The sequence below is a fragment of the Xiphophorus couchianus genome, chromosome 21 (assembly GCF_001444195.1).
Source record: "Xiphophorus couchianus chromosome 21, X_couchianus-1.0, whole genome shotgun sequence".
Classification (NCBI taxonomy): domain Eukaryota; kingdom Metazoa; phylum Chordata; class Actinopteri; order Cyprinodontiformes; family Poeciliidae; genus Xiphophorus; species Xiphophorus couchianus.
The window spans coordinates 17,794,092-17,817,250 of record NC_040248.1 but is presented as its reverse complement, the minus strand read 5'-3'; the positions used below and the strand labels follow the sequence as shown (position 1 = coordinate 17,817,250).

At 42.4% G+C, this 23,159-nt stretch overlaps 2 protein-coding genes across 8 annotated transcripts in view; both read left to right on the top strand.

Annotated features, from left to right (window-relative positions):
- The first annotated feature begins 307 nt into the window (after positions 1-307).
- prmt6 (protein arginine methyltransferase 6) lies at positions 308-1,792 on the top strand. Its single transcript, XM_028005879.1, has one exon. It carries the CDS (start codon positions 318-320, stop codon positions 1,458-1,460), a length of 1,143 nt encoding a protein of 380 aa, XP_027861680.1. The 5' UTR covers positions 308-317; the 3' UTR covers positions 1,461-1,792.
- A 10,695-nt stretch (positions 1,793-12,487) lies between these two features.
- ntng1a (netrin g1a) overlaps positions 12,488-23,159 on the top strand; it is a 148,783-nt gene continuing 138,111 nt past the window's right edge. For 2 of the 7 annotated variants that reach the window (XM_028005222.1, XM_028005221.1), the window contains exon 1: positions 15,296-16,369. The gene's annotated coding sequence lies outside the window, so the exon portion shown is untranslated. Of the gene's footprint in view, positions 12,674-15,294; positions 16,370-23,159 lie in introns of those variants that run through there. The other 5 variants (XM_028005226.1, XM_028005223.1, XM_028005220.1 and 2 more) reach the window with 4 other exon arrangements.

Sequence of the window (23,159 nt, the reverse complement as noted above, 5' to 3'; positions counted from 1 at the left end):
TTTATACATATATATGTCAAAATAAGATTTAGAAAATAAATACTACATCTGATAGATAGATGTATTATAAATATTAATGTATTGATTTTCTAAATCTTATATTGAAAATATGAATTGGTTGTTTTTATGTTATTTTATAATTTTTGTTTCTTTTTTTAAGTCTTTACAATAGACGAATTAAGAAAACTAAGAATGCATATTTTTTGTTTTCACTATTAAAATTTTCAGGTAGGAACTCTAGTGCGCCACCTAAATTCAACTAGACTCCCGTTTGCTTGTGGTAATTGTAGTCCAGCTTAAATCGTGTGGCCCTCATCATGCTTAGTAAAGAACTACAAGTCCCATATTCGACAATGCGGAAACGCAACAACAAAGTAGAAGCAACACACGACGGTAGAAGGAGGATGTCTTATGCTGGAAAGAAGAGAAAACTAGATAAAACCCGACAGGACAGGCTTTATTTTGACAGCTATTCTGATGTGACGATACATGAAGAGATGATAGCGGACCACGTCCGGACCAACACCTACCGGACGGCTATTTTAAAGAACAGCGAGTTGATTAGAGGTAAAGTGGTGCTGGATGTCGGAGCAGGAACCGGCGTTTTAAGCATCTTCTGCGCTCAGGCTGGCGCTAAGAAGGTGTACGCCGTGGAGGCCTGCTCCATAGCCGAGCAGGCGGTGGAAATAGTGAAGCAGAACAACGTGGAGGACGTGGTGGAAGTCAGAAGAGGGACGGTGGAGACGGTGGAGCTGCCGGAGAAGGTGGAGGTGATAGTAAGCGAGTGGATGGGCTACGCTCTGCTACACGAGTCCATGCTCAACTCGGTGCTCTACGCTCGCGACAGGTGGCTGAAGGCCGGCGGACTCATCCTGCCGAGCCGCGCCGAGCTCTACGTCACCCCCATCAGCGACCCGGTGGTGGAGGACCGCCTGTACTTCTGGTACACCGTCAAAGAGCAGTACGGCGTCGACATGTCCTGCATGTCCAACTTCGCTCGGAGGTGCATTAAGAATTCGGACATAACCGTGAGCGCCGTGGCCATGGAGGACGTGCTCTCCCACCCGGCCCGCTTCGCCGAGCTCGACCTGCATTCGGTGACGGCGGAGGAGCTGCGGACGGTGAAGGGCCGCTTCACGTGCGAGTCGTTCGGCTCGGCTGCGGTGAACGCTTTCTGTGTCTACTTCACGGTGACTTTTCCGTGCCCGGACAAACCGCACTCGCTCGTTCTGTCCACGTCTCCGTTCAAGCCGGAGACCCACTGGAAGCAGGCGGTGCTGTACCTGGACTCCCCCGTGGAGGTGGTGCAGGACACGCCGGTTAGCGGAGAGGTTAGCATGTTTCCCTCGGAGGACAGCTCCAGACACATATGTATCCATGTGGACTACACTATAGGCGAGCAAAAAAGACAGTCCAAGACTTTTTCCATACCTGACTGGACCGCCGAACCTCAGCCATAGTGGGATTTTAGCATGAACTCTAACGGTTTCATCCATCTTTACACTTTCTTGCCCAAACTACTTTTGTCATATTTACAGTTCAACTCACTGGATTGATAAAGTGGTGAAAATAATGACTGCAATAAACCTGAAACAAACCAATAACATTCAATGTTACATATGCTAAAAATCTGTCAATTTCTTATATTTACTAATTTCTCATGCCTAAAGTACCAAAATATATACACATAAAATTTTATGCAGTTGCTACAATTTGATTTAATCAGCAGTACAGGTTTTATTCAAACATTCATGCTTACTTTAACCCAATAAAATGTTGATGAAATATGTCATGCGTGCCTCATCTTTGTGTGTAAATTTAACCTTTCAAAAGGGTCTTCTATATATTTGTGCCGTCTGTGTGTGCATCTACAGCAGGAGACTGTTTTGTTTGCCATTTTGTTCCCTGTTTTGTACAGTTGTGAGAAGAAAGAGTCTGCAGTGAGTGCATCTGAGTTTATACTTTGGGATGTTTCAGAGTCGGTGGCAACTGGCTATAAAAAGCAACTATCTACTAAGTTTACTGTGAAGAAATGAGGATATTTAAAAACGGCACCAAAAGTTTTCGGGGTCCCTTGAATTCTTTTTCCAGATTTTATCTGCTTTACTAGAAAATCCAATCAACTCAGTTCTGGTGGAAGCAAAAACTCACTCCATGTATGCAAAGGACACAATCTGACAAACTTCCATCTGTAATTGTAGTAAAAAAAAATGATTTTTTATAAAGTGTTGTTTCAGTGGGGCTGAAGAAAAAATATACAGAACTGTTAAATAAGATGGAGATAGATTCCTAAAATGGGTCGGAAGATTAGCAGTTAAGTCACGATTGGTTTCACTCAATGATTGTTCCATCTTGAACTCCTCTGTACCCGAACAGAGCTGGCACACGTTATTCCTTGCTAATACAAGTTTGACATCTTGTAAAAAATGAAGCTCCACAGACTCATCTCACCCAGAGGTCACCAGCCTTTACGAAGCAGACTGCCAATTTTGCACTTGAACTATACTGACGGAAATTTGTCCAGAGCCAAAAGGTGAAAGGGGAAAAATCTGAATTTGAATGATTTAATATGCCACCTTTCTTTGCAAGATCTGAAATCTATTAATTTGATCCAGGTTTTTAGGTTTGAGAAATAAGAAAGCTCTTCTGCAAGAAAAGAAACTGCACATATTTGAATAGAAAAGGGCCATTTCCATTACAAAGAAAGAGCTTGCTTGTAATATTAGTCTCGTCGTAAGTATTTTTAGCTTTTGTACAGACATGAACATATAAAATGGTCTGTCATATTGTTTATTGGCTGCAGTCCTCTGTTCTACACAATGCACGATAGAATGAAGTTCTCAAAGTCATTTGTAAAATATGTAAAGGCAAAAAAATCTGTTTCACTTGTAAAAAAAATCTCTAAATAAATCAAATTCTCCGATTTAGCTTCAATGTTGTGAACGCATTACAACATGGTCTCAGGTTAGACTGTCGGTCCTTCACTTCACTTTGAAACTGTTGTTTGAAACGCCAACCTTACTGATGTTTATCCAAGTGGAATAACTGAGTCGCTTTGAGGAAAAAAGGAATGAAACGGCAGCGTGCTTGTTTGTCCTGTCTACGTTCATAGGGAAACAATATGCAGGAAATGTTATTTTGAGTTCATGATTTGTGTTTAAATGAGTATTGCATTCTAATACAATCACATTTTCATTCAGATATACAATTACATCTTTGTTTCCCAAAATAAATTCGAACAAATAAAATTCCACCAGCGTCCTGAGAATGTAACCGTGAAACGTCTGGACATGAGTCTCATCTTACCTTCTGCTGGGAAAAAAGTGATCATAACTGTAACGTTGGATCAAACAGTGTTCCGCTATTTCTGTAGGTGCCTTATTATTTTGTTCTTTTGCAATATTGTGTTACTCGCAGGTCGAAGGAAGGACAACATGTTGTAACCGTAGCAGACAGCACGGACGCTGACGTAAAGCCAGGTTGCACTTTTTTTTTTTTTGTGGCTTCTGTCGCCTTTAAAAACTTCTGAAAACATTAGAGCAGCTCTGTGGCTAAAGGTCAGAAACAGATTTGGTGTTCGAAACTTCTTACTCTTTTTTTTTTTCTCCTCCCCTCCCCCCAAACTTCAAAATCAGCCAATAAATATCTTAAAGTGATTATGATCTGAAGTACGCTTTCTTTATTTCACTGTGAGCAAATCCATTATTTATCTATTGGAAAAATAATTGCAAGCTCATTATTGGTATTACCACTTGATGATGATTTTACCAAGTGGAAGCATAAAGTAAAAGAGAACTGGTCCAAGTGCTAAACCCTGTGGTGCTCCACAAGTAACCCCCAGAGCGTAAATATGGATCATTTGCCTAAGCAGTCTGGAATCTGTTGGATACAGGCGACATCAACCAGCCGAGTTCTGCTCCCTTGATCCCTAAGGCATGTCTGAACCATTCTAAGATAATTGTGTCATCAATTATCAAACTCTGACAGTTTGATATAGACATAATTCTGTTATCTGAGGCAATGAGAATGTCTCGGGCGACTTTCAGTGGTGCTGCCTCCGTGCTATCATGGCTCTGATACCTGACAGAAGCTCTTCAAACATGTCATTACTGTTTAAATGCTCACATAAACCTGTAGCTGCTATTTAAAAAAACTAAATAAAAAGACTGATAAAGGAAGCTTAGACATAGGGTCAACAATGTTTGTTTTTTCAATGCAGCAGCAGGAGAATCATTTTTTTCTTGGCACTTTTGCATTGCTTGTACCTATTTGCACATTTTTAAAAAAATGTTGGGGAAAGAGGCTCTGACTTATAGTTGAACTATGGCTTTGGTTCTAGCCAAGGAACATATCAGTGTATGAGGGACTGATAATATGGAGTATGGCTGTCTAGTTGGCATGCGTTGTGTTGATTTGCAGGTAACAAAGAAACTGCCAAAAATCCAGGATCTCAAGACGTAGTCATGGGGATGAGCGCGTCTTTGCTTTTTGCAGCACATGCTCCGTTGGCATCTTTCAGTAGTGACCATCAGATAGGTGGATTTGGAAATCCATCTGAACAGAGGCATGACTTTGATCTCTTGTGAAGGAGAAGCTGAGCCAAATTGTGACGTTCTCATTGTACGGGTCCACTGTTTGTTCTGTGGTTATGAGGTATGGTTCATGACCAAAATAAAAACAAACAAACCAGATGCTAGATTCATGTCGCTGCAATGTGCTTTCACTGTAAGCCCTCAGCTCTCGCACATCGAAAAGTGTCAGCTGAGCTGGTTCACGCTTCTGTATGGCCCCCCTGGGAGCCAGGGACAGACGTAGGAAGTTCTGGAGGGGCCACGCACTCCTTCTGGCCTGGGAGTACTTTGAAATTCTCTGAAACGAGCTGAAGTGTCACTGGGGAGAGAGATCGTAAGGTTTCCCACCTGGGATAAGAGGATGAATGGATGAAATCCACTGCTATTCTAATTCAACATCATCTGGTTTCAGAACCAAGACTTTTCTCTTAAGACTTTGTTCTGAAGTTAGAAAGGCACGTGAATCGTTTTGTGCAAGTCTTTGTTCCAGACAGATTCTTTAACTTTCCACTGAGATAAAGTTATTTAGTTGCAATCTGCCTATTGTGTACCTGCACCGACTTAATATCTTTGCAATGTCGGGGGGGAAAAAAAGACCATCAGGCGGGACAAAGGAAGGTGGCCAGAGAATCGCAATGTCAACCGCAGAGCAGGCAGCCACTGACAAGTAGACAATCCCACTCTCGCATGCATGGCCACTCTCCGCTGGTAGATGCTAAACTAATTGTGATCCATTCCTGCCTCAAATAATTTGGAAACCATTAGAAAGAAGTGTTGGTACTTGAAATGGGATTATTTGTGTTGTATCACAACAGCAATTTAGGGGCCAATCGATAGGCTATGTGCTTAATCTAACTGATTTCAACACCCATTGTTCACTGGACAGCCGGAGAACAAGACAGGGGCATCTAAAGAGGAAGAAGTGCAACGAGTAATGCTCTCTTTGGATTTCTTCTGTTTACCTTCTCTCTCAAAAGCTTGAGAAACAATTGTTGTTTGGCTACAAATCACCCTAGGGTCATTTTTTAAAAATACGTTGGAAAATTATAATTTAGCACCCATAATAGGGGTATTTTTTTATTTATTTACATTTTTCAACAACTGATAGTCTTTTCTCTGCTCATAATTCTCTGTGTTTGGAGCATATGAGGTATGATGGAAAACTGGAGATCTAATTTCGGTTCCCTAAATGAAACTGAATGGCCTGTTTTCCCTGAATGTCTGTTTAACTCTCTGCTTTGTTCTAAGCTTACTAGTGGATTATTTTGATGTATGAAAACGTTGGATGCACACAATACCTATAATATGTTAGGACACTTTAAAAAATGGCCTACACACACAACACGCAAGTATGATGTTTTAATGTGAGAGAAGTAGATGCATTTTACGTTCAGTCAGTTCAGTCCAGTATGGCTCTCCTGTGTGTCAAATACAAAGTTTGGTGTAACAGTAAATGACCCATTTGTACTTCCAGTGGTTTTTTTCATTACATTTAACATATCGTGAACATATTTCTACACTCTTTAGAAGAACACAAAAACAATAGGCTCAAAAAAAAAAAAAAAATTTAAAAGACGGTCAGACGGTTTATAATTTGAAGCCACTGACAGACCTGTTGCCACTGATTGCATCAACACAACTTTTCACAAACTGGGTATACGTCCATCCATCCATCCATCCATTTTCTGTTCACCCTTGTCCCTAATGGGGTCGGGAGGGTTGCTGGTGCCCATCTCCAGCTACGTTCCGGGCGAGAGGCGGGGTACACCCTGGACAGGTCGCCAGTCTGTCGCAGACTGGGTATACGTGTTCAGATTTTTTATTTTTTTTTGATGTTACGGCGTTATTAGGAGAAGTTGTATAGAAACAGAAATCTATTACATCCCTTTTACTTGGGATGTAATAGAATGAACTGATTTGAATTTTTCTTGAATTGACCTGGATTCTGTATAGTTTGTCTTTTAACATTTTTTAGGAGGACTTCCCCCCCCCGCCCCCCCCAACGACTTAAAGTCTGTCGGGTATGAATAACCCTGGCTAAGTGCAGTCTTACAGGGTTTTCTAAATCTTAAACAAAAGCTTAAAAAAAAAAAAAGCATTTCTCGCTCTCTTTTATAAATCGATTCCCACTGAAAGCTGACTGGACTGGTTGCGAACAGTATCCAACCACGGCCCCTCATTCATCCCTGCAAGCTAATCACGCCACAAATTAGGCAGTGGGATTCAATTCCCACCGTCAGTTACAGTAACCAATATTTCTGTCAGCATTTCCTGCGAGGACAAATTAGCAATATGTTATTGACAAAAGCTAATCTGGCCGAGCGGCAGACCACACTGTTCGTCATCATTATCGTTAGCAACAAGAACTGACCCCCGTGGCCACTCCTCGTCCCCTCAAAATAGCTCCAGACCGGCGTACTGTTTGTCCCGGCGTATTTATTCCTGGAGAGAGTAATAGGAGCGTACACTTATTCAAATGAGAAACGGAACCGGTATTTATTCTAGCCCAGAGCTGAAAAGCTCGGCTGAGGAAGCCGCTGCCTATCAGAAAAGCATCCAGCTGAAAGCACCGAGGCGTGACTCCGATGGACGGACACACACACACACCCACACACACACACGCAGCACACAACAAGGATGGATTTGGTTGGCGCCTGTTAAGAAAGTAAATCCCAAATCGCACAACGCGGCTTGTAAATCTGAACGGGATGGCCCCGATTCCCAATCAGCCTGAGGCAGACGACGCTCAGCCCGCGAGCGAAGTACAAATCCACCAAACTGTGCGCCCTGCGTTCCCCCCCCACCCCCCTCCTCACTAATCCATTTTCAATCACGCACTTTTTGGATTATGCCTTCGTGTAATTCTTCTCAGGTACTGTTTTATAACTTAATATTGTATTTTTCAATTTAGGGTGAGTTGGGTTTGTGGGGTCAGGCGCAGGATTGGATGAGCAGCGGCCTGTCTGGAAGCGCCAGATTGGGAGCTGCGTGTCAGCGGCCGGCTGAAAGGAGCCTGATAAACCTTTCTGACTGGGAGTCCAAGCAGAGCAGGTGCAAAAAGGTGGCAAGAATGACCCGATTCCGTCTCTCTGAGGCGACCTGCCTTTCACCGCGAAACATCCGACTCACAAAAAAAGCATCTTCTACCGACTGTCTCACCTTCAGCTGAGGGTTTGAATCTGAAACGTTATTTGCCGTTTTCCTTTCTGCAAAGTCAAACGCATCTTCTCAGCTAACCTTTTATCTCTGCCCACAATTTGAACTCACAGAACCTTTTTACCATCGCTCAAAATGTGGTAGATATTTAATCGTTTTGTGTAATTAAGTGCTAAAATGAGATCAGACACTATGTCCAATGATCTATTTTCCAAAGTTCAAATCTTCCTTCAACCTCCAGCAATAAATGTGATTATAAATTAGATTGCAAGAAGTCATTATAACAGTTACGAGGTCAAATCTGTGAATCCGTTTCTCTTATTTCATTACACTGACACACAGAAAACCTGAATATGGTATTATTGTCTTTCATAAACTCTGGTGAGGAGAAGAAGAGGCAGCCTTTTAAACCGTTGCACACGTTGTACTCAGCTTGAGGTGTTCAAATAAGTTTAATTAGATCAAGGCATTAAAATGGACTCATTTACATTTGCTTTGTTTGGCACGATTGGAAAGTCAATAGAAAACAGGAAAGACGTCAGAATTGTGGAGCTGTGCAAGTCTGGTTCATCCTTGGGAACAACTTCCAGATACTTAAGGCGCCGCATTCATTCGTTCGAACGGTTATATGCACGTGAGGATGCCCGACCATTACAACGCTCGAGAAGGAGGCGGGTTCTGTGTCCCAGAGATGAGCGTATGTTAGTCCAAAATGTGGACATAGACCCCCGAAAACAAAAGAACAGAGACATTGTGAAGATGCTGCTGAAGCTGGCAAGACTGTGTCATAATCCACAGTGGAAAGCGTCCTGAAACACCCACTCAGCAAGGAGGAAGCCATTACTCCAAAAGAAACTTAAAAAGCCAATTACAGTTTGCAAATGAACCCAGGGACGTCAATCTTCACTGTTTGGAGACATGTCCTCATGTTTGACAAAACTAAAGTGGAACTGTTTGACCATGACGACCATCACTACGTTTAGAGGAAAAATGGGCGCGCTTGTACCATCCCAACTGTTTAGTATGGCAGCGGCAGCATCTTGTTGTGGTGCCGTTTTGCTGCAAGAGGAACTGTGACTAAAATGTCTGTCAATTTCTGGATTCAATGAAAGTATTGAAGCACATATGATTTTTTTTTTCTTCTTCTTTCTGCTAACCCTACAAGCAACTGTGGACCGAAAGGAAAACGATTGGAAAGGGAAAAATAAATGAAGACAACAGAGGACGACATTTTACTGCATTCTCAAGTAAAAGTACGCAACTTATCTGACAGAAATTGTAATTCCCATCTAGTTGCTGAAAGATGATGGTACATAAAATTTTGCCCAGAAAAGAAAAAAAAAAGTCTTTCATTAAACTTAAAAGTTTACTGGTAAATTTGAAAGATGCCCAACAGAGAAATGATGCATACAATAGATTTCTCTATTGATTGTCTGGTAGTTCTACGGCGATTTTCCCATTTCTCTACACATTTGTGTGAATGTCTTCCTTTTTTTAAAAAAAAAAGACCTGTGGGAGTTTTTTTTTTTTTTTTTAAAGAATTACTCCAACCTCCTCTTTCTCTTCCGCTTCACTGACTAACGAACACTTTCTTCTGGATAAAACCAACATTACCCTCCATTGAACAATTGTAAAAAAAAAAAAATAAAAAAAAGAAGAAGAAGAAGAAGAAGAAAAAAAAATTCAATATTTCCACTCTTGGGTTCCGGCTGGCAGAGTTGAGGAAAAAAAAGAAAAGAAAAGAAACGCATCTTAGACCATCAATCGTCTAATAACCATTATAATATGACAAAGGAAAATTAAGAAAAGGAAGTATATAATACACAAGGGAGGGAGCGGGATACTGGAAGACAGAAGCCTGATCGCGGGTCTCTCAATCTTAGAGCCATCGAACAAACTCACTGATGGATTTCTAGGCACATCCTTCGCCGGTTCATGAATAGAAATCCTTCCCCTCATTCAGACATTGTCACTGGTGACCTCCAGCACATCCCATGTAACACCATCCCTCCCTCATGCATTAATACGCCCGTACGAATTCGTGTTTCGGTACTCCAGCCTGACGTTGTCGCTCGGCTACACGTCGACGACCCCCGGAGCCCTCAATGCAGACCGTGAACTTTGTGTGTCTGGGCCTTGAAGGTATCAGGCGAAAAAAAAAAAAAGACAAAAGAAAGATAAAAGAGAGCCAAAAAGATGGGCCTTCAGAAGTGTATTGTGAGCGAACGTTTTACAGGGTGTCTTTGTGTCGAGTCAATAAAAGGGGGATTAAATGAGCTCTTCCGTAGCCTCGTGTGGCGCTCTCCCCTTTCTTGTCGCCGAGCGAATTATAAAATGAGGTTCATGTCAGGCGAGTCGCCCTTGGGCTCAGAGAGGAGAGGCGAAAACGAGAGCGAGGCAGCGGAGAGAAGCCGCCTCCCCGTCTGAGGTTGTCTGCACCCGGTTTCCTCTGCCTCTCCTCTAGGAAAGAGAAGACAATGAATTAGGCTAGATTTGAACTCTGCCGTGAGCCAAGAAGATGTCATTGGTGTATTTTGCTTTCTTATTTGGAACGCCAAATCAGTTTATGTGCAGATTTTTAAAAATTTTTTAAATTGATTTGAATTTTTTGGCTCACATGTTGCTTTAAAAGCCTGCTGTAAATGGAAAGAGGCGTTGGTAGAGATGACCAGGATGAAAGCAGTGGTCTGCTGGTAATGTTTCCTGTTTCAATGATCAAGTCTCACCACACGAGAATCAGACATAATATTTTAAAACATTTCTCCTTTTGAGATTATTTTGAAGGTTTGCTTATTTACGAAAATATATTTTCTTCAAGCCACAGCTCAAAGGTCACGCGTTTCATTAAGGCAGCAGCTTTACTGAACAATAACTTCTTCATTTCTGAACACTGACTACGGTAGCCTGCAAACAAACCTTCACATTTCCTTATCTTTATGTGACACACCAAGAGAAACACGTAGAAAGTAAAAGATGCATGGTCTTCAGTTTTGTTCACTTTAAAACTCTAAGAAACATGATATGTATTCAGTTCTTGGTGTTCTCCTGCATTGCCATGTATCCTACTCAATCGTTCCTATCTTCTCCACTGTGGGAATGGCGCGATCAGGTTGATGTGTTGAAGGCTAAAAAGTTCAAGCCTACTCTTTTCTTCCACGTTTGTTTGCGTTCTCTTCATGGACTGCGGCAAACACAAACAGAGATTCTTATGACTAGGCTTTCTTCTTGCCGCTCCACCGAATTCCAGATTTGCGACTATGGCGCCGGCTCAGCTGGCTGCCTGCAGACACAGCTCCTGTCGTGTGCTGTAACTGCGAAATAATTTCCCTGCTGGGATGAATAAAGTAAAAATTATTATTATTATTAATAGTTGCCCCCTTGAAAGACTGTCTCACCTAGGAATCAAGCATGGAGAACCAACATCTAGCTTTGTGCTGTACAAATCTAGACCTCAACCCAGGACAACTGGAACCAACATTTAGTTTTATACTTATTAATCGAATCAAACATGGAGAATCAACATTTAGTTTTATACCTCTCTAATCCAGAACAAACTTAAGATCCAGAGAAACCCCTATTAGTTTATAAATTACAGACTACTTATTCTTATTTTTATTAAACATGGGGAACCAATATTTAGTCTTGTACTTTTGTGCTTTTTTTTTTTTTTTTACCCTTACCTCTTTGTCTGTCTTTTGGTTTTGTTGTTTTGTTTGTATTTTCTTCTAATTCACATAAAGCACTTTCAACTGCCTTGTCGCTGAAAATGTGCTATACAAATAAAATGACCTTAACTTAACTTAACCTAAACTAAACTACGGATCTCTGTGTCTCAACTTTATCTAAATGTTTCTGGTGTGTCCCAGGAAGCCATTGTTCACTAACAGTTTCTATAAACCCTTCACAGAACAGCTGAAATGCTAAAAAAAAAATGGTTTGAATTACAGTCTACTTACTTACTTGGTGTCTTCTCATGGACACTGGAGTTTATTTAGGGGTGTCAGACTAAGGATAGTTGCCCACTCTTACTCTAAATGGTTTACCATTTAGAATTTTACTCATAACACATGTTGAATAAGTCCTCTTTAGACGTATGTGCTGTTTCTTTTGGTCAAGGACATTGCTTAACCAATCCATTGATGTTTGAGGTGAATGTTTTACAAGGTATTGCATAATCTGGTTCAGTGATGATGGTGCCGATCTTGGGAAAAGCTGCTCAAAAGTCAATCAAAACCCCTCACAGGTTGAATTGTCTCAGTAAAAGGAGAGTTTTATCCTCCTCCTCATCATCATCTGTATTTTGTTCAAACCTTCATCCCAAAACGGGGCTTTTGGACTTACCCCCCCGCACCCCCCTCCCTCCGGGACTCCAATGCCGCTTGAGGCTCGTTAAATGTGGCCATGTTGAAACGCGAAACGAGCCATCGAACTCATTCATGACCGGTTGGAACTTCACGGTCGCGGTTCCTGTTTGTTCTCAGCCGCAGACTGCAGGCGTCCGCCGGACAATTAGACTTTCAGGTGGGAAGTCAATTGCCAAAGCCTGAGCGCCTCATTGTGTCTGAGAGCAGCGGGTCTGGTCACTCTCCTGCTGCCTCCGAGGCGCTTTCAAGGAAACCCACTCGGAATCTCTTAATTTCTGTTTTTGACCAGCATTTTTTATATATATATATCTGAAATCGTCTTTTAGAAAAAACACACACACACAGAGATACGCAGTATAATTTTCTTCTCCCCCCCCCCCCCAATCCACCTGTGTGTTCTGCCTGCAGGCACCGGGGGCTCTCTTACACATTCCCCGGGAGCGACGGACACAAGTCGCCCCGTTTCGACAAAACATGTCCCGTTTTAAAGCGGATTTGCTGGGCTGCAACCGGCCACGCGACGGGGCTGATCCAGACGGAGGGAGGCACTGAGAGAAAGAGGGGAGGAAAAAAACAGCTAAGGTGAGAGGCTCAAACAGTCCAATTTATTATTACTACTATTCTGTGATTAATCCTCGAGCTGGGGCGCGCAAAGTTTTTGAAGCTCCGCTGTGACGCACGCCGAGTGGGTGGCCGAAAAGAAAAAAAGAAAATAGAAATTGCGCGTCGTGATTAGATGGAGTAAGATTTGAGAGCAGGAGCTTTCTGTTTGCCTTAGCTCTTTATCTCTTTGTGTTTTTTTTTTGTTTTGTTTTGTTTTTTTTCTGTGCTCCCATTTTTTCCAGTCAGCACAATCGTCATCTCGGATGCTTAAGTCAGAAATCAGATGCGGTCTTCTTGACGCGCGAGAGTTGAAAGACAAGCTCGGTCCATCGTTTGAGCAATGTTTATTCATTTATTCGTTTGCTCATTCACACCTCAGTTTTTTTTGTTTTTTGGGGGGGGGAGATTTATTCAAAGGACGCGCTGTCGTTGCGCCGCAGAGCTGTCCAATGAATACACGCTCCTCTGGCTTTCTCGTTCCGTTGCGGGTGAGAGTTCTGCGAGCCTTTTGACCTGCATTAAACGGAGCCTGGGCGTCTGATTGGAGACCTCCGACACGCCGAGCCGTGGAGTGGAGTTGTCACACTGTAGACCCGCGCGCCAAGTGTCGCCACCCGAGTTATGCTGGCACTACTTGGCACTGCTACCCCCGTTCTCCTCTCTACACTCTTTGTGATAATCAGTTAAAGTGCGACTGCGTGGAGAGCCGCAGAAAGCTGCTTTAGGAGAAGGAGAGAAGAAGTATAATTAAGATGAGCTGTAGACATGGCGCGTCAATCTGCAGGGGCGGTCCCAGAAAGTTCTTAAGCGGTGCCTACTAATAATCTTTGGTTTCTATATTGCTCTGGTTGAAGAATTTTGATCCACTTCTCTCTTCTTTTTTTTGCGCACACTCTACACACCCCTCCGCCATCTTCCAACCTCCTTCAGATGTCACATGTGCAAAGCTGTTTATAGCTGCGTTTCCATTATAAATCTGCACAAAACTTTGGCAATATTCCACTAATGTAAAAAAGAAATACAATCTCACAATTATCTGTATTTAGAAATGTGCTTGAAATCACATGTGAATAAGTTTGATAATGGTAAGTCATCATCCTCCTACTGTCTTCTTGGTTGTTGTTCACATGACTTGTGTGATGTGGGGGAAAAAAAGTGTTTCCATTACAGTTTTATGGAATACACAAATTTTGATAAACCCGAAAATCCACTTCATCCTATCGCAAAAACTTTGAATAAAAAAACAAAGTTTTTTGGAAATTGGTGCGTTTCCATTGAGCAAATGTAATTTTGTGATTCCAATTTTCTCATATGGAAACAGCTTAAAACATAATCGTACGTGAATGTGACTAAATGTGAAAAGACACATGCTAAAATCACATATGGGCTACGCAAATCTACAAAACCCACGTATGGCATAGGGAAACGAATGACTTTTCTGAAACACAAAAATTCTCATGTGAAATCAATAGGAATGCGCATGTGAACCTATGATGTAAAATAACACCCATGTAAAACCCCACAAGTGGAAAATGTTTAGCATGTGTTTCACATGTGGGAATTACATCACATAGGTTACTATGTGGAGTTGAGGGGAAGTTAACGCATGAAGGAAAACTTACATGTGGAAGTTGTTTACACATGAGAAGCACATGTGAAAATATTCCATAGGTGGAACATTTTTAGTTTGGGGTAAAATCGTACATGTGAACCATATTTAGAAAGTTTCCCCATATCTTACGCAGGAATTATGTCATGGAGTAACATGTGAAAGGTGGGAAATTGTTTCACATGTGTAAATTATATCAAGTCAAAATATGTTAAACACTTGGATTAATGTTGCATAGACCACTCATGGGAAAAAAATTCAAATTGGAGACATTTTGCAACGTGTTGGTCATGTAGAAATTAGAACATGTGAAATCCATTGAAATTTATTCACATGTAAAACATGTTTTTCACATCTTGCAGATTTTGCTGACATTCTTGCTTTGGTCCTAAATATTTTGTTTAGAGGCGGTGCTTGCAGTGTGTGGCCGACATTGAAAAGGAGCAACATAAGGGACAAAACGAGACCACTGTGAAAAATCTATTGAAATTTGTTTTAATTTAAAAAAAAACTAAAAAAAAAACTACACCCATATTTTCTATGGATTCATAAAAAAAAATCATTGTTCAAGCATTTATTTCAGAAAACCTGGGTGCATAGCTTGCAGCTAATAAAAATGTAAACATTACTTAAAACAAAATAAAAGTATTTCTATTACAAAAAAATGCTATGTTTTAGCCATGTCGTGGCTGTTCCCCATAACTTGTACTTTCTCAGTCACATTTTTGTCCTTCCACTCAACTTTCCACTGGACACAGCTGTATGTAATGACAGCGGATTTGAATGCTCGGCCAGGTCGACCTATTTTGTTTTTCCTCTCTCACGTGTTTTAGGCGACATGTCTAAGAAAAATATCTTGGATGCATTTACTGAATCGGTAACTGACGTGCCAAACGAGGTCAAATCAGAGTGATCGGTACATCTTCTAGCGTCTTCTGCTCCTCCTTCTTTCATATAAAAAGAAATATTTGCGCACTTTTTTTCTTTTTTTGCGTAACAGTGCGTTTTAGCTCATCAACACGGCCCAGACAAATTTCTCTAATTTTCAGAAGACATACTTTCTTTCCTAAAAAGCTTCATTATTCCGTCGAGCCTGCGGGGACGCGCACCTGCGTATATGGGGACATTTAACGCATCTCATTTTACATCTCGCGGACTCCACTAAAAAAGAGGTTCAACTCCTCCCTTCAGAGTTTCAACGCGGTCCCGATAGAGGATGGTGCTGCTGCTGCTGGTGCTGAATGCGAGCCGCTCGGCGCTGGCTGCAGTTTGAAGACGAGCTGGAGGAGGTGGTGGGGAGCAGAGGAGAGGAGAGGAGAGAAACACCCTATAGGTGTGTGCGCGTATGTGTGTGAACGAGAAGAAGAAGAAGAAGAAGAAGAGGGGAGGAGAAAAAAAAAAAAGCTGAGTGCGCTGAGCGTGAGCCCGGGAGCGCATTATCTGGGCGCTCGGTGCGCCACGGAGAGACGCGACCAGATGACAAGATGCGGATCACCTCAGCAGCCGAGACTAACTGGTGGGATTCATGTCCCCCGCAGCTGAGTGGCTGAAACCTATTCGTAGGATGAAAATAGGAGGATCTCACACCGGCAGGTCAAAGTTTTTTGTCTCTGTAGTTGGATTTTTTTAATTTTGTTTTGTTTGTTTGTTTCCCTGACGCCCGTGATGGAGCGCCACTTGGGAGAGAGAGGATGATGGACACTTTGGCACCTGCAGCACTCGTCCACAAAATCCCTCCGTCTCCACAACAAGACGCGCGCTGCTGACCGAGCCCTCGGGACGGCGATCGCTCATTTGTTTTGAAGCGGAAAGAGGGGCAAAAAAGAAAAACGAGAGAGATTGGTAAAAAAAAAAGAAAAAAAAAGAGAGGTGTGAGCTGGGGGATGTTGAGCGCAGCGATTCTTCGGAGACCCGACGTGCGCACTCATCATATTCCCGCCGAGGAGCGCACCTTAAAGAGAAGAGCTCCGGTCCGCCTTCACTGCTCACTTCCGCCGCTCGGAACTTGTTGAGCGGCTCTACAGAAGGGACGTAAACTCCGGGGGGGGGGGGGGGACTCGAGAAATGTAAGTTCTCCCTTTGTTCGTGAAGTTTGCGTCGAAATACGGCAACGCCGCGGAGGTGGAGTTGAGGGGAAGTTAACAGCGCCCGGGCTTTGGATGCGTTTCTCCCTGCAGCAACGAGCACTTTTGTGTTTTTGGGGGGACAAAATGCTCGTGGAGACAGGGGAGGTAAATTTGGGGATCGAGTGTCTCCTTGGGACATTTTAGGACGCGCCCCCTTGTGGGAGCTGCGGCCGACCGCGTCGCTATTTACTATATTCACAACTGCTTCTGCAACAAGCTTGTGTGTGGTTATTAGAACGGCTGCGGCCTTGTTCACTGCTTAAAAATGAATCAAGTCAAAGATGCTTAGTTTTGCTGCTGATCTTTAATTTAATTAATTTGTTTTTGCTGTTAAGTCTGAATGAATTCGCCCTCAGGCAGATACTGACCTCAGCAGAAGCTGTTAAGGCATGCCCGTTTTCTTTTTGTTTGGCCTTCTATAAATAATAATAATAATGATTTTTAAAGAGACATGCCTCCCACTGTTATCATGAATGCGCACGAATACGCTTGCGCCGTGTGTCAAATACGCATTAAAGTCAACCTACGTCTCATCGGCTTCACTTTAAAACAGAATTTTGGAGATCATTCAATTTTAGCTTTTAAATTTATTAAACAGTTCAAGCTAAATCGCACGTGTCCTCCCATTTTAAAAGTGAAATGAAGCTTCTTTAACTCATTTCTCCTTTACCAATGAGTGGATTGTGAAAGGGGACAAAAAAAATGTGGAGATTAACAAATGGCATTAAATACTGAAATGAAGCGTTTACTCGGGGCATTTAACGGCGCGCCCCCTTGTGGACCACATCGATGTAAGACGTAATTACACCCGCCTTGGTGACACTGCGTCATTTATATATTGAAGAAAACTTTCCCCTCACTATTAGTAAGGTATTTGCCTCTGGTGTTCGTGGTTGAGTCAGAATTGGAGGCTCACAGTGTCTATTAAAACAAATCCCAAGACTCTAAAAAGGTAATTTTGAAGGACAGTAAGCATTATCCAATATTACTTCTGAAAATGTTCTATAAAAGCAAATTCTTTGGTCTAATCCACCATAAAAAAATATATTTAAAAAAAATTACATTTAGGTTCTTTCATGATAAAAAGGTTTTTGGTTCCTTTCTTCGTTACCAATGAGCAGATCATTAAGATGACAAAAAGATCATGGACAGGAATACATTTTTTATCCTTAAATGCCCTTCCTGAATGCGCCCCCCTGTGGAGGATATAACCACATGACTATTTTGTACATCTATAATGCATAATTACATTCCTGCCAGGCTTATTAGCTCATCTCCGTTGTGTCATGAGAACAGCCTGTTGTTTCGTTTTGATGGCCTCTGCTGTTTCCAGCCTCTTTTTAAACTGAATTATGTCAAATATGCTTGGTTTTATTGCCTGACCTCAGGCAGATATTGAACACAGCAGAAGCTGTTAATGCATTCCTTTTATTTCAGCCGGATCATCTCTAACTGTTATTTTTTTATTTATTTTTTTATGGATGTGCCTTCTACTGTTCAGAAAAAAAACCCCTGTCTTGCTCCTGGAGCTCAGGGTTAAGCCAAAACCGTAACACGAAAGAGTTCGGTTCATGTTAGAAGCAGACTGCAACAGACGTACTACACAGTAAGAATGAGTTTTGGATATCTCTCTTCGTTGAAGAAAATCTATAAATCACATAGGTGAAATGAAACGGCTGTCTTCGCTCAGCTCATCCTCCAGCAATAAGGAGGTTGATTATTAAACAAACATTCATGGATTATGGAATAAATTTGGAAACCGAGTGTCCTTAGAACATTTCAGGATGTGCCCCTTTGTGGTACCTCTGACCACGTCGCTGTTTACTATTTACATAATGCATAATCATATTTTTATCAAGGTTAATAACATTTCTCAAATGACGAATGAATAAATTAATTTAAAGTTTACAAACACTATTAACCTTCTTTACGAATAAAGTAAAACTGACCGAATACTATGACATGATATCTAACTCAGCAGCAGGAGGTGATGCATTCGTGTTATTTTAGTCTTAAATTAGTTTTATCTTTGATTCTTGGACATTTATTTTCTACTGTTAAACTACACTCTCGTCTCGTTCTCTCTGCTAAGCCCAAACTGGAGGATGTTCAATACGTCACTGCAGCTAATAAGCTACACTTTGTAAACGAATCTCGGACAGCGTGTGCTATTAGTAATTCAAATCATTTTAATAAGTGACGCTAGTTTATATTATTTCCCAACTATTTTAGGCCAGCAACAAGTCCTACCTAAACATTTTGATTACAATTTACCTGAAGTTGATTGGTGTAGTTAGCTGTTATTCTCTTGACTCGTGTGTCATGTCCAGCGTATCTTGGATAACCGGCAGAGTTCATTTTGAAGTGTATGTTTGTATGGGATGTGCTATGAATTATAACATCAACCTATAAGTAAGTGTGATGTCTGTGTTGGAGCAAGAATTAAAGCTTGAATCCAGTGTTAGCTTGCTTTGTACGTAGCTAATGGTACTGACAAGCTTGCTAGCAAGCTAGGCTTCTTATACCTGACGTAGTTGCTGCTTACTGCTATCATGTCTTTGCTGTGGTTGTCAGGGAAACATACAACCTTGTTAGAATATTATAAAAAGCGTATTACTATTTTATCTATGGTTTAGGTCCTAATAAGAAACTAATTCTTATTTTTGGGGGGGGATTTATGCCACATAGGAGAGACTACTTGTTGGGCTAAGTTTTGCTAGTTTGTTTGAAGTTACATAATTTAGCCAAGTAAATTTTTTTATTCGTTTTTCATTGAACTAAAATCATTTAGTTGTCAAAATGTAAACTCAAAATAATGGATAAACTCTAAACTGACTTTCTGGTTTAATTGATCGAATTAACAGTTTTTTTTCCATTACTGTACAGGAAGAACCATATAAATAGTTAAACTGTGACTCTATACAGCCTATTAAAGTATTGCTGCTATTTGTTTACCTGAGTAATCACAGGTAAACGTGTCACTTTAAATCCTGCGGCTTGTCTCCCCCCTATCCCCCCAACGATGGCAGCTACCTGGGTGATCACGTCCTTCCAGCGTCCGGACATTTCCAGTCTCCAGATATGTCACCGTGGTTGCAGAATAATGTGCCGGAGGCCTTTTAGGAAAAGTATCTTTTAATAATGCATAAGATGTTCCTGTGTCGCACAGAGAGGCATGCTTGGTGGCGAGGAATGCCTGAGAGGGGAGGAGGTGGATCCTGCCTCGCCGTTTCATTGGGCGCCCCCGTTTCCCGTGCGAGTGCTGCTGAATGTGCAGCGGTCGGAGTAACTGGGAGGGGCCCCCGGGGAGCGTTCAGCTCGACTCAGGGCAGCCGAGTCACAGTCACCCTGTCAGAAGTGCTGCCCTCGCAGACGCAGAGAGCACACGCGGGGCGGCGGTGGAAGGAGCGCGGAAACAGGGAGTGACAGAGGGCTGTGGCGGATGCAGCTGGTGGTGGAGAAGTTGAGCAGGCTCGACTTCAGCAGTCAAGGACTCGCGTGCCTTCAGAGGCCCGACTTGTCTTAGGGGAGGCTGATGTGCACAGACGTCTCCTTGGGGACGGTAGGCTATGGCTTCCCCCCCCAAGACGATGGTGGAATTAGAGCTCTAAAATATTGAAATTCAAAGTGAGAAACTAGTAGCTGAGGCTCAACATTCCACCATCTTCTAAAGGTGATGAGGGAACTCTGGATTCTGGTGGTCTGTTTTACAACTCAGTGGTTGCAAAGAAGTGTGGGAAAGTGTTGGTCACGATTCTGGCGTCTCCCCTTTCCTCTGATTGCCCTGTGTGTTCTCACCTGTGCCATTGTTCGTCACTGGGTTGTTGTGTCAACCCCTGCTCTGACCTTTTGTATTCTCCATGTTCCGGTTCTCTTAAAGAGGTATTATTATGGAAAATTGACTTTTCTGAGCGTTGCATCACATTACAATGTTATTCCTTCGTCAAAAGAATACACGGAGTGTTGCCTTGATTCTTTCCATGTATGTTTGAGAAATCCTTTAAATCTCCTGGGGCAACCATTCAGCCTTTGCAAAACACTCGGGTGGACCTGGCACTGCCTTCGAGGACGACGCTCCTCCTCGGAGCTGCAGTTTCCAAACTTCTACGCTTCTGCCTCACAGAGCACTCCTTCAGACTAGCCAGCAGCAATTAGTCAACACCTCAGGCTATCAGGCTGCCCTGATAACAAGCAAGGGAAACAGAAACTAAATTCTACACACAGACAGTTAGAGGCAACTAAGGAGTATCTCAGGAAGGGCCCCTAAACAAGCACCTGTGAAAACATGCTTGAGGTCAAGGTAAGGTTAGTTATGTCTTACACACAGTTTAACAAGTTCCTCTTCTCTGGGGTGAGAACACTAAACCTTAAAATATAAAACAATCGGGCATGGCGACAGAAACTCAAAATAGATTCTGTTTTTCCACCAACAAAATGTGCATCTCCCTCCTCCCTCCATTGTTTGCATTTCTGCTGCTGCCGATACTAACGCATAGAGACGTCGGTCACTCGACAAGACACGTAGAGGAAATACAATTAAATTACAAAAGAAGATGGTAACGCAAAGTGATTTTAATAAGTAACTGTAGTCTGTCTACTGAATTTGAAATAGCAACGCGTTAGATTACACTTTACTGAAAAAAGTGGCCCGACATCTGTTCATCCATACAGTTTCTTGGTGTTTTATTTGCATCTTGAGCTCAGTAACTATGAAATTACCTTCTATTTTGTATATTAATGCTTCAAAAATTGGCCAAAAAGTACCCCGGCTTGAATTTTGACTCGGGAGGGGGGGGGACACATAGGATCCACCAAAGGAGAGACTCGGCGTTTTGATATCTCTTAATTTAGCTCGTCCTTCCTTGACACGGCGCCTTCGCCAGCCGCCGGCTCTCCCACCCACCGTTTGCTAAACCTGTCGCCGTCATTTACAGATTACAGATCTCACCGATTTGAAGGCGGCATCGCTTTCCGAAGCAGGGGCGGGGGGTGCTAAACGGCGAACTGTCTCTGAGACAAACCCCAGGGAAGCATTACAGGCCTCCTGTGCATCGCTCCTCGTCGCCGGCGTGTGTGTTTATTCACATGGACGGCCAGCGGCCCCATTGGCAGAGTTGTTAAAAGGCACGATTAGGGATTCAGGAAATGCAGGCAGAGGAATCTGGTGAGTAAAGCAAAGGGAGCTGGCCGGGCGGCTTCTATCTTTATCTAGCTTTCATCTGTGTCTAACTGTCTGCCCTCCTGTCTCCCTCTCCACCCACTCCACCCTCTCCACCCTCCACCCCCCTCTCTCCTAGCCCCCGTGCTCTTGTTGCTCTTTTAGTGAGACTCTGGTGGGGAATATGAAACAGGTGGACTCGGAGAAGATGAAAGTGGGAAGAGACAGGACAGAAGCAAGTTCAGAGATTGCCCTTGAAAGCGCATAAAAATGTGTGAAATTAAAAACGAAAGGTGCAAAAAAAAGGAAAAAGAAATACCCGGTGGCAACTGTGTAATTAATCCACCTTTACCTGACTTAATCGTACTCTTTTTTTTTTTTAGTTATACCTGGCAGCTTAGGGATTTATCAGGAAGTAATGTGGCAGGTGGGTGCCGCTCCCCCCTTGGGTCCTCCAAAGATGTGATGGAGATGATCATTTCACAGTTCACTGGGTTTCATTTGTTGAGTTTTGCTTTTTGTTTTAAATGAAAGAAACCGAAATAACCTCTTATTTAGAAAACTTAAAAAAATGGTGCAACATCCAAATGTGGGAGATGACGAGGAATAGAATCAAGCAATCGTTGTAGATGAACACTAGAACCTAAATTGGCAATGAAGTGGTTAGCGGGAAAAAGAGACACATTAACGTTTTCAAGGATGGGAAAAAATGGAGGAACCTCAAAGGTGGGAAACAAAGGATGCGTCCCCTTGTTATTTTTCTTTGACTCCCGTTGGAAAGAACAACTCTTCTCACGATTCAGGAAACCGCTCCGTCACGCTCGAGCGGCCTCGGGGACGAAATGAAAGGAGACGCCGGGGGTAGCTCGGCCCCGGGGCCAGGCGGAGCGGACCGAAGCAGAGTCTGGCTGTTTGGGTTAACGTTGACCTCACTGGCCCGGCTCCACCTGGGCCTCTAAAACATTCATGGGTTTAAATATAAAAAGTTGCAGCTTGCAACACTGGCAGCCGGCTACCTCTCTGGTCCCCAGTCGTTTTCGGACGGGCCGTGCGTGTGTGTGTGTGTGTATCTTTTGGTTTAGAAGCGTTGACTGCATGCACAAAAAAAGTATTTTTCTACTATTTGTGAAGTTGCACCCATCAGGATTTTGCAGGTGTTGTTTGAGGTCTGAACAGGGCTTCCCAGTTTTGTCTGATTCAGATTTTTTGTTGCTATTCCAGGTGCTGTAGTGCATAAAAAAAAAAAATCAGTGTGGTCTTAATTTGTACAGAGAATTAAGGAATCAGCATCTTCCTTCATCCACACAAAAGAGGGAATACCCTTCCACCCCAAAAAACAATCAAATTAATAGTGCAATCAAATAACTGTTGCCTTCAGTTGTTGTTAAAATGATGTATATTTCAAAGGTTGGTAGCAATCCGAACAAGCTAACTGCAGTGGAAACCTCCCTATTTGCAGTTTATTCCTTGGAACGTAATGCCAAAAATATTGTTGGAATGCTAATATTTGTCTATTTGCAAATTTTTTCTAAAATATTCTTAATAAAACAGAGCTTGGGCAGCTGGGATACC

Coding starts and splice junctions, on each gene's coding strand:
- prmt6 (XM_028005879.1), top strand. CDS start 318: ATGCTTAGTAAAGAACTACAAGTCCCATATTCGACAATGCGGAAACGC.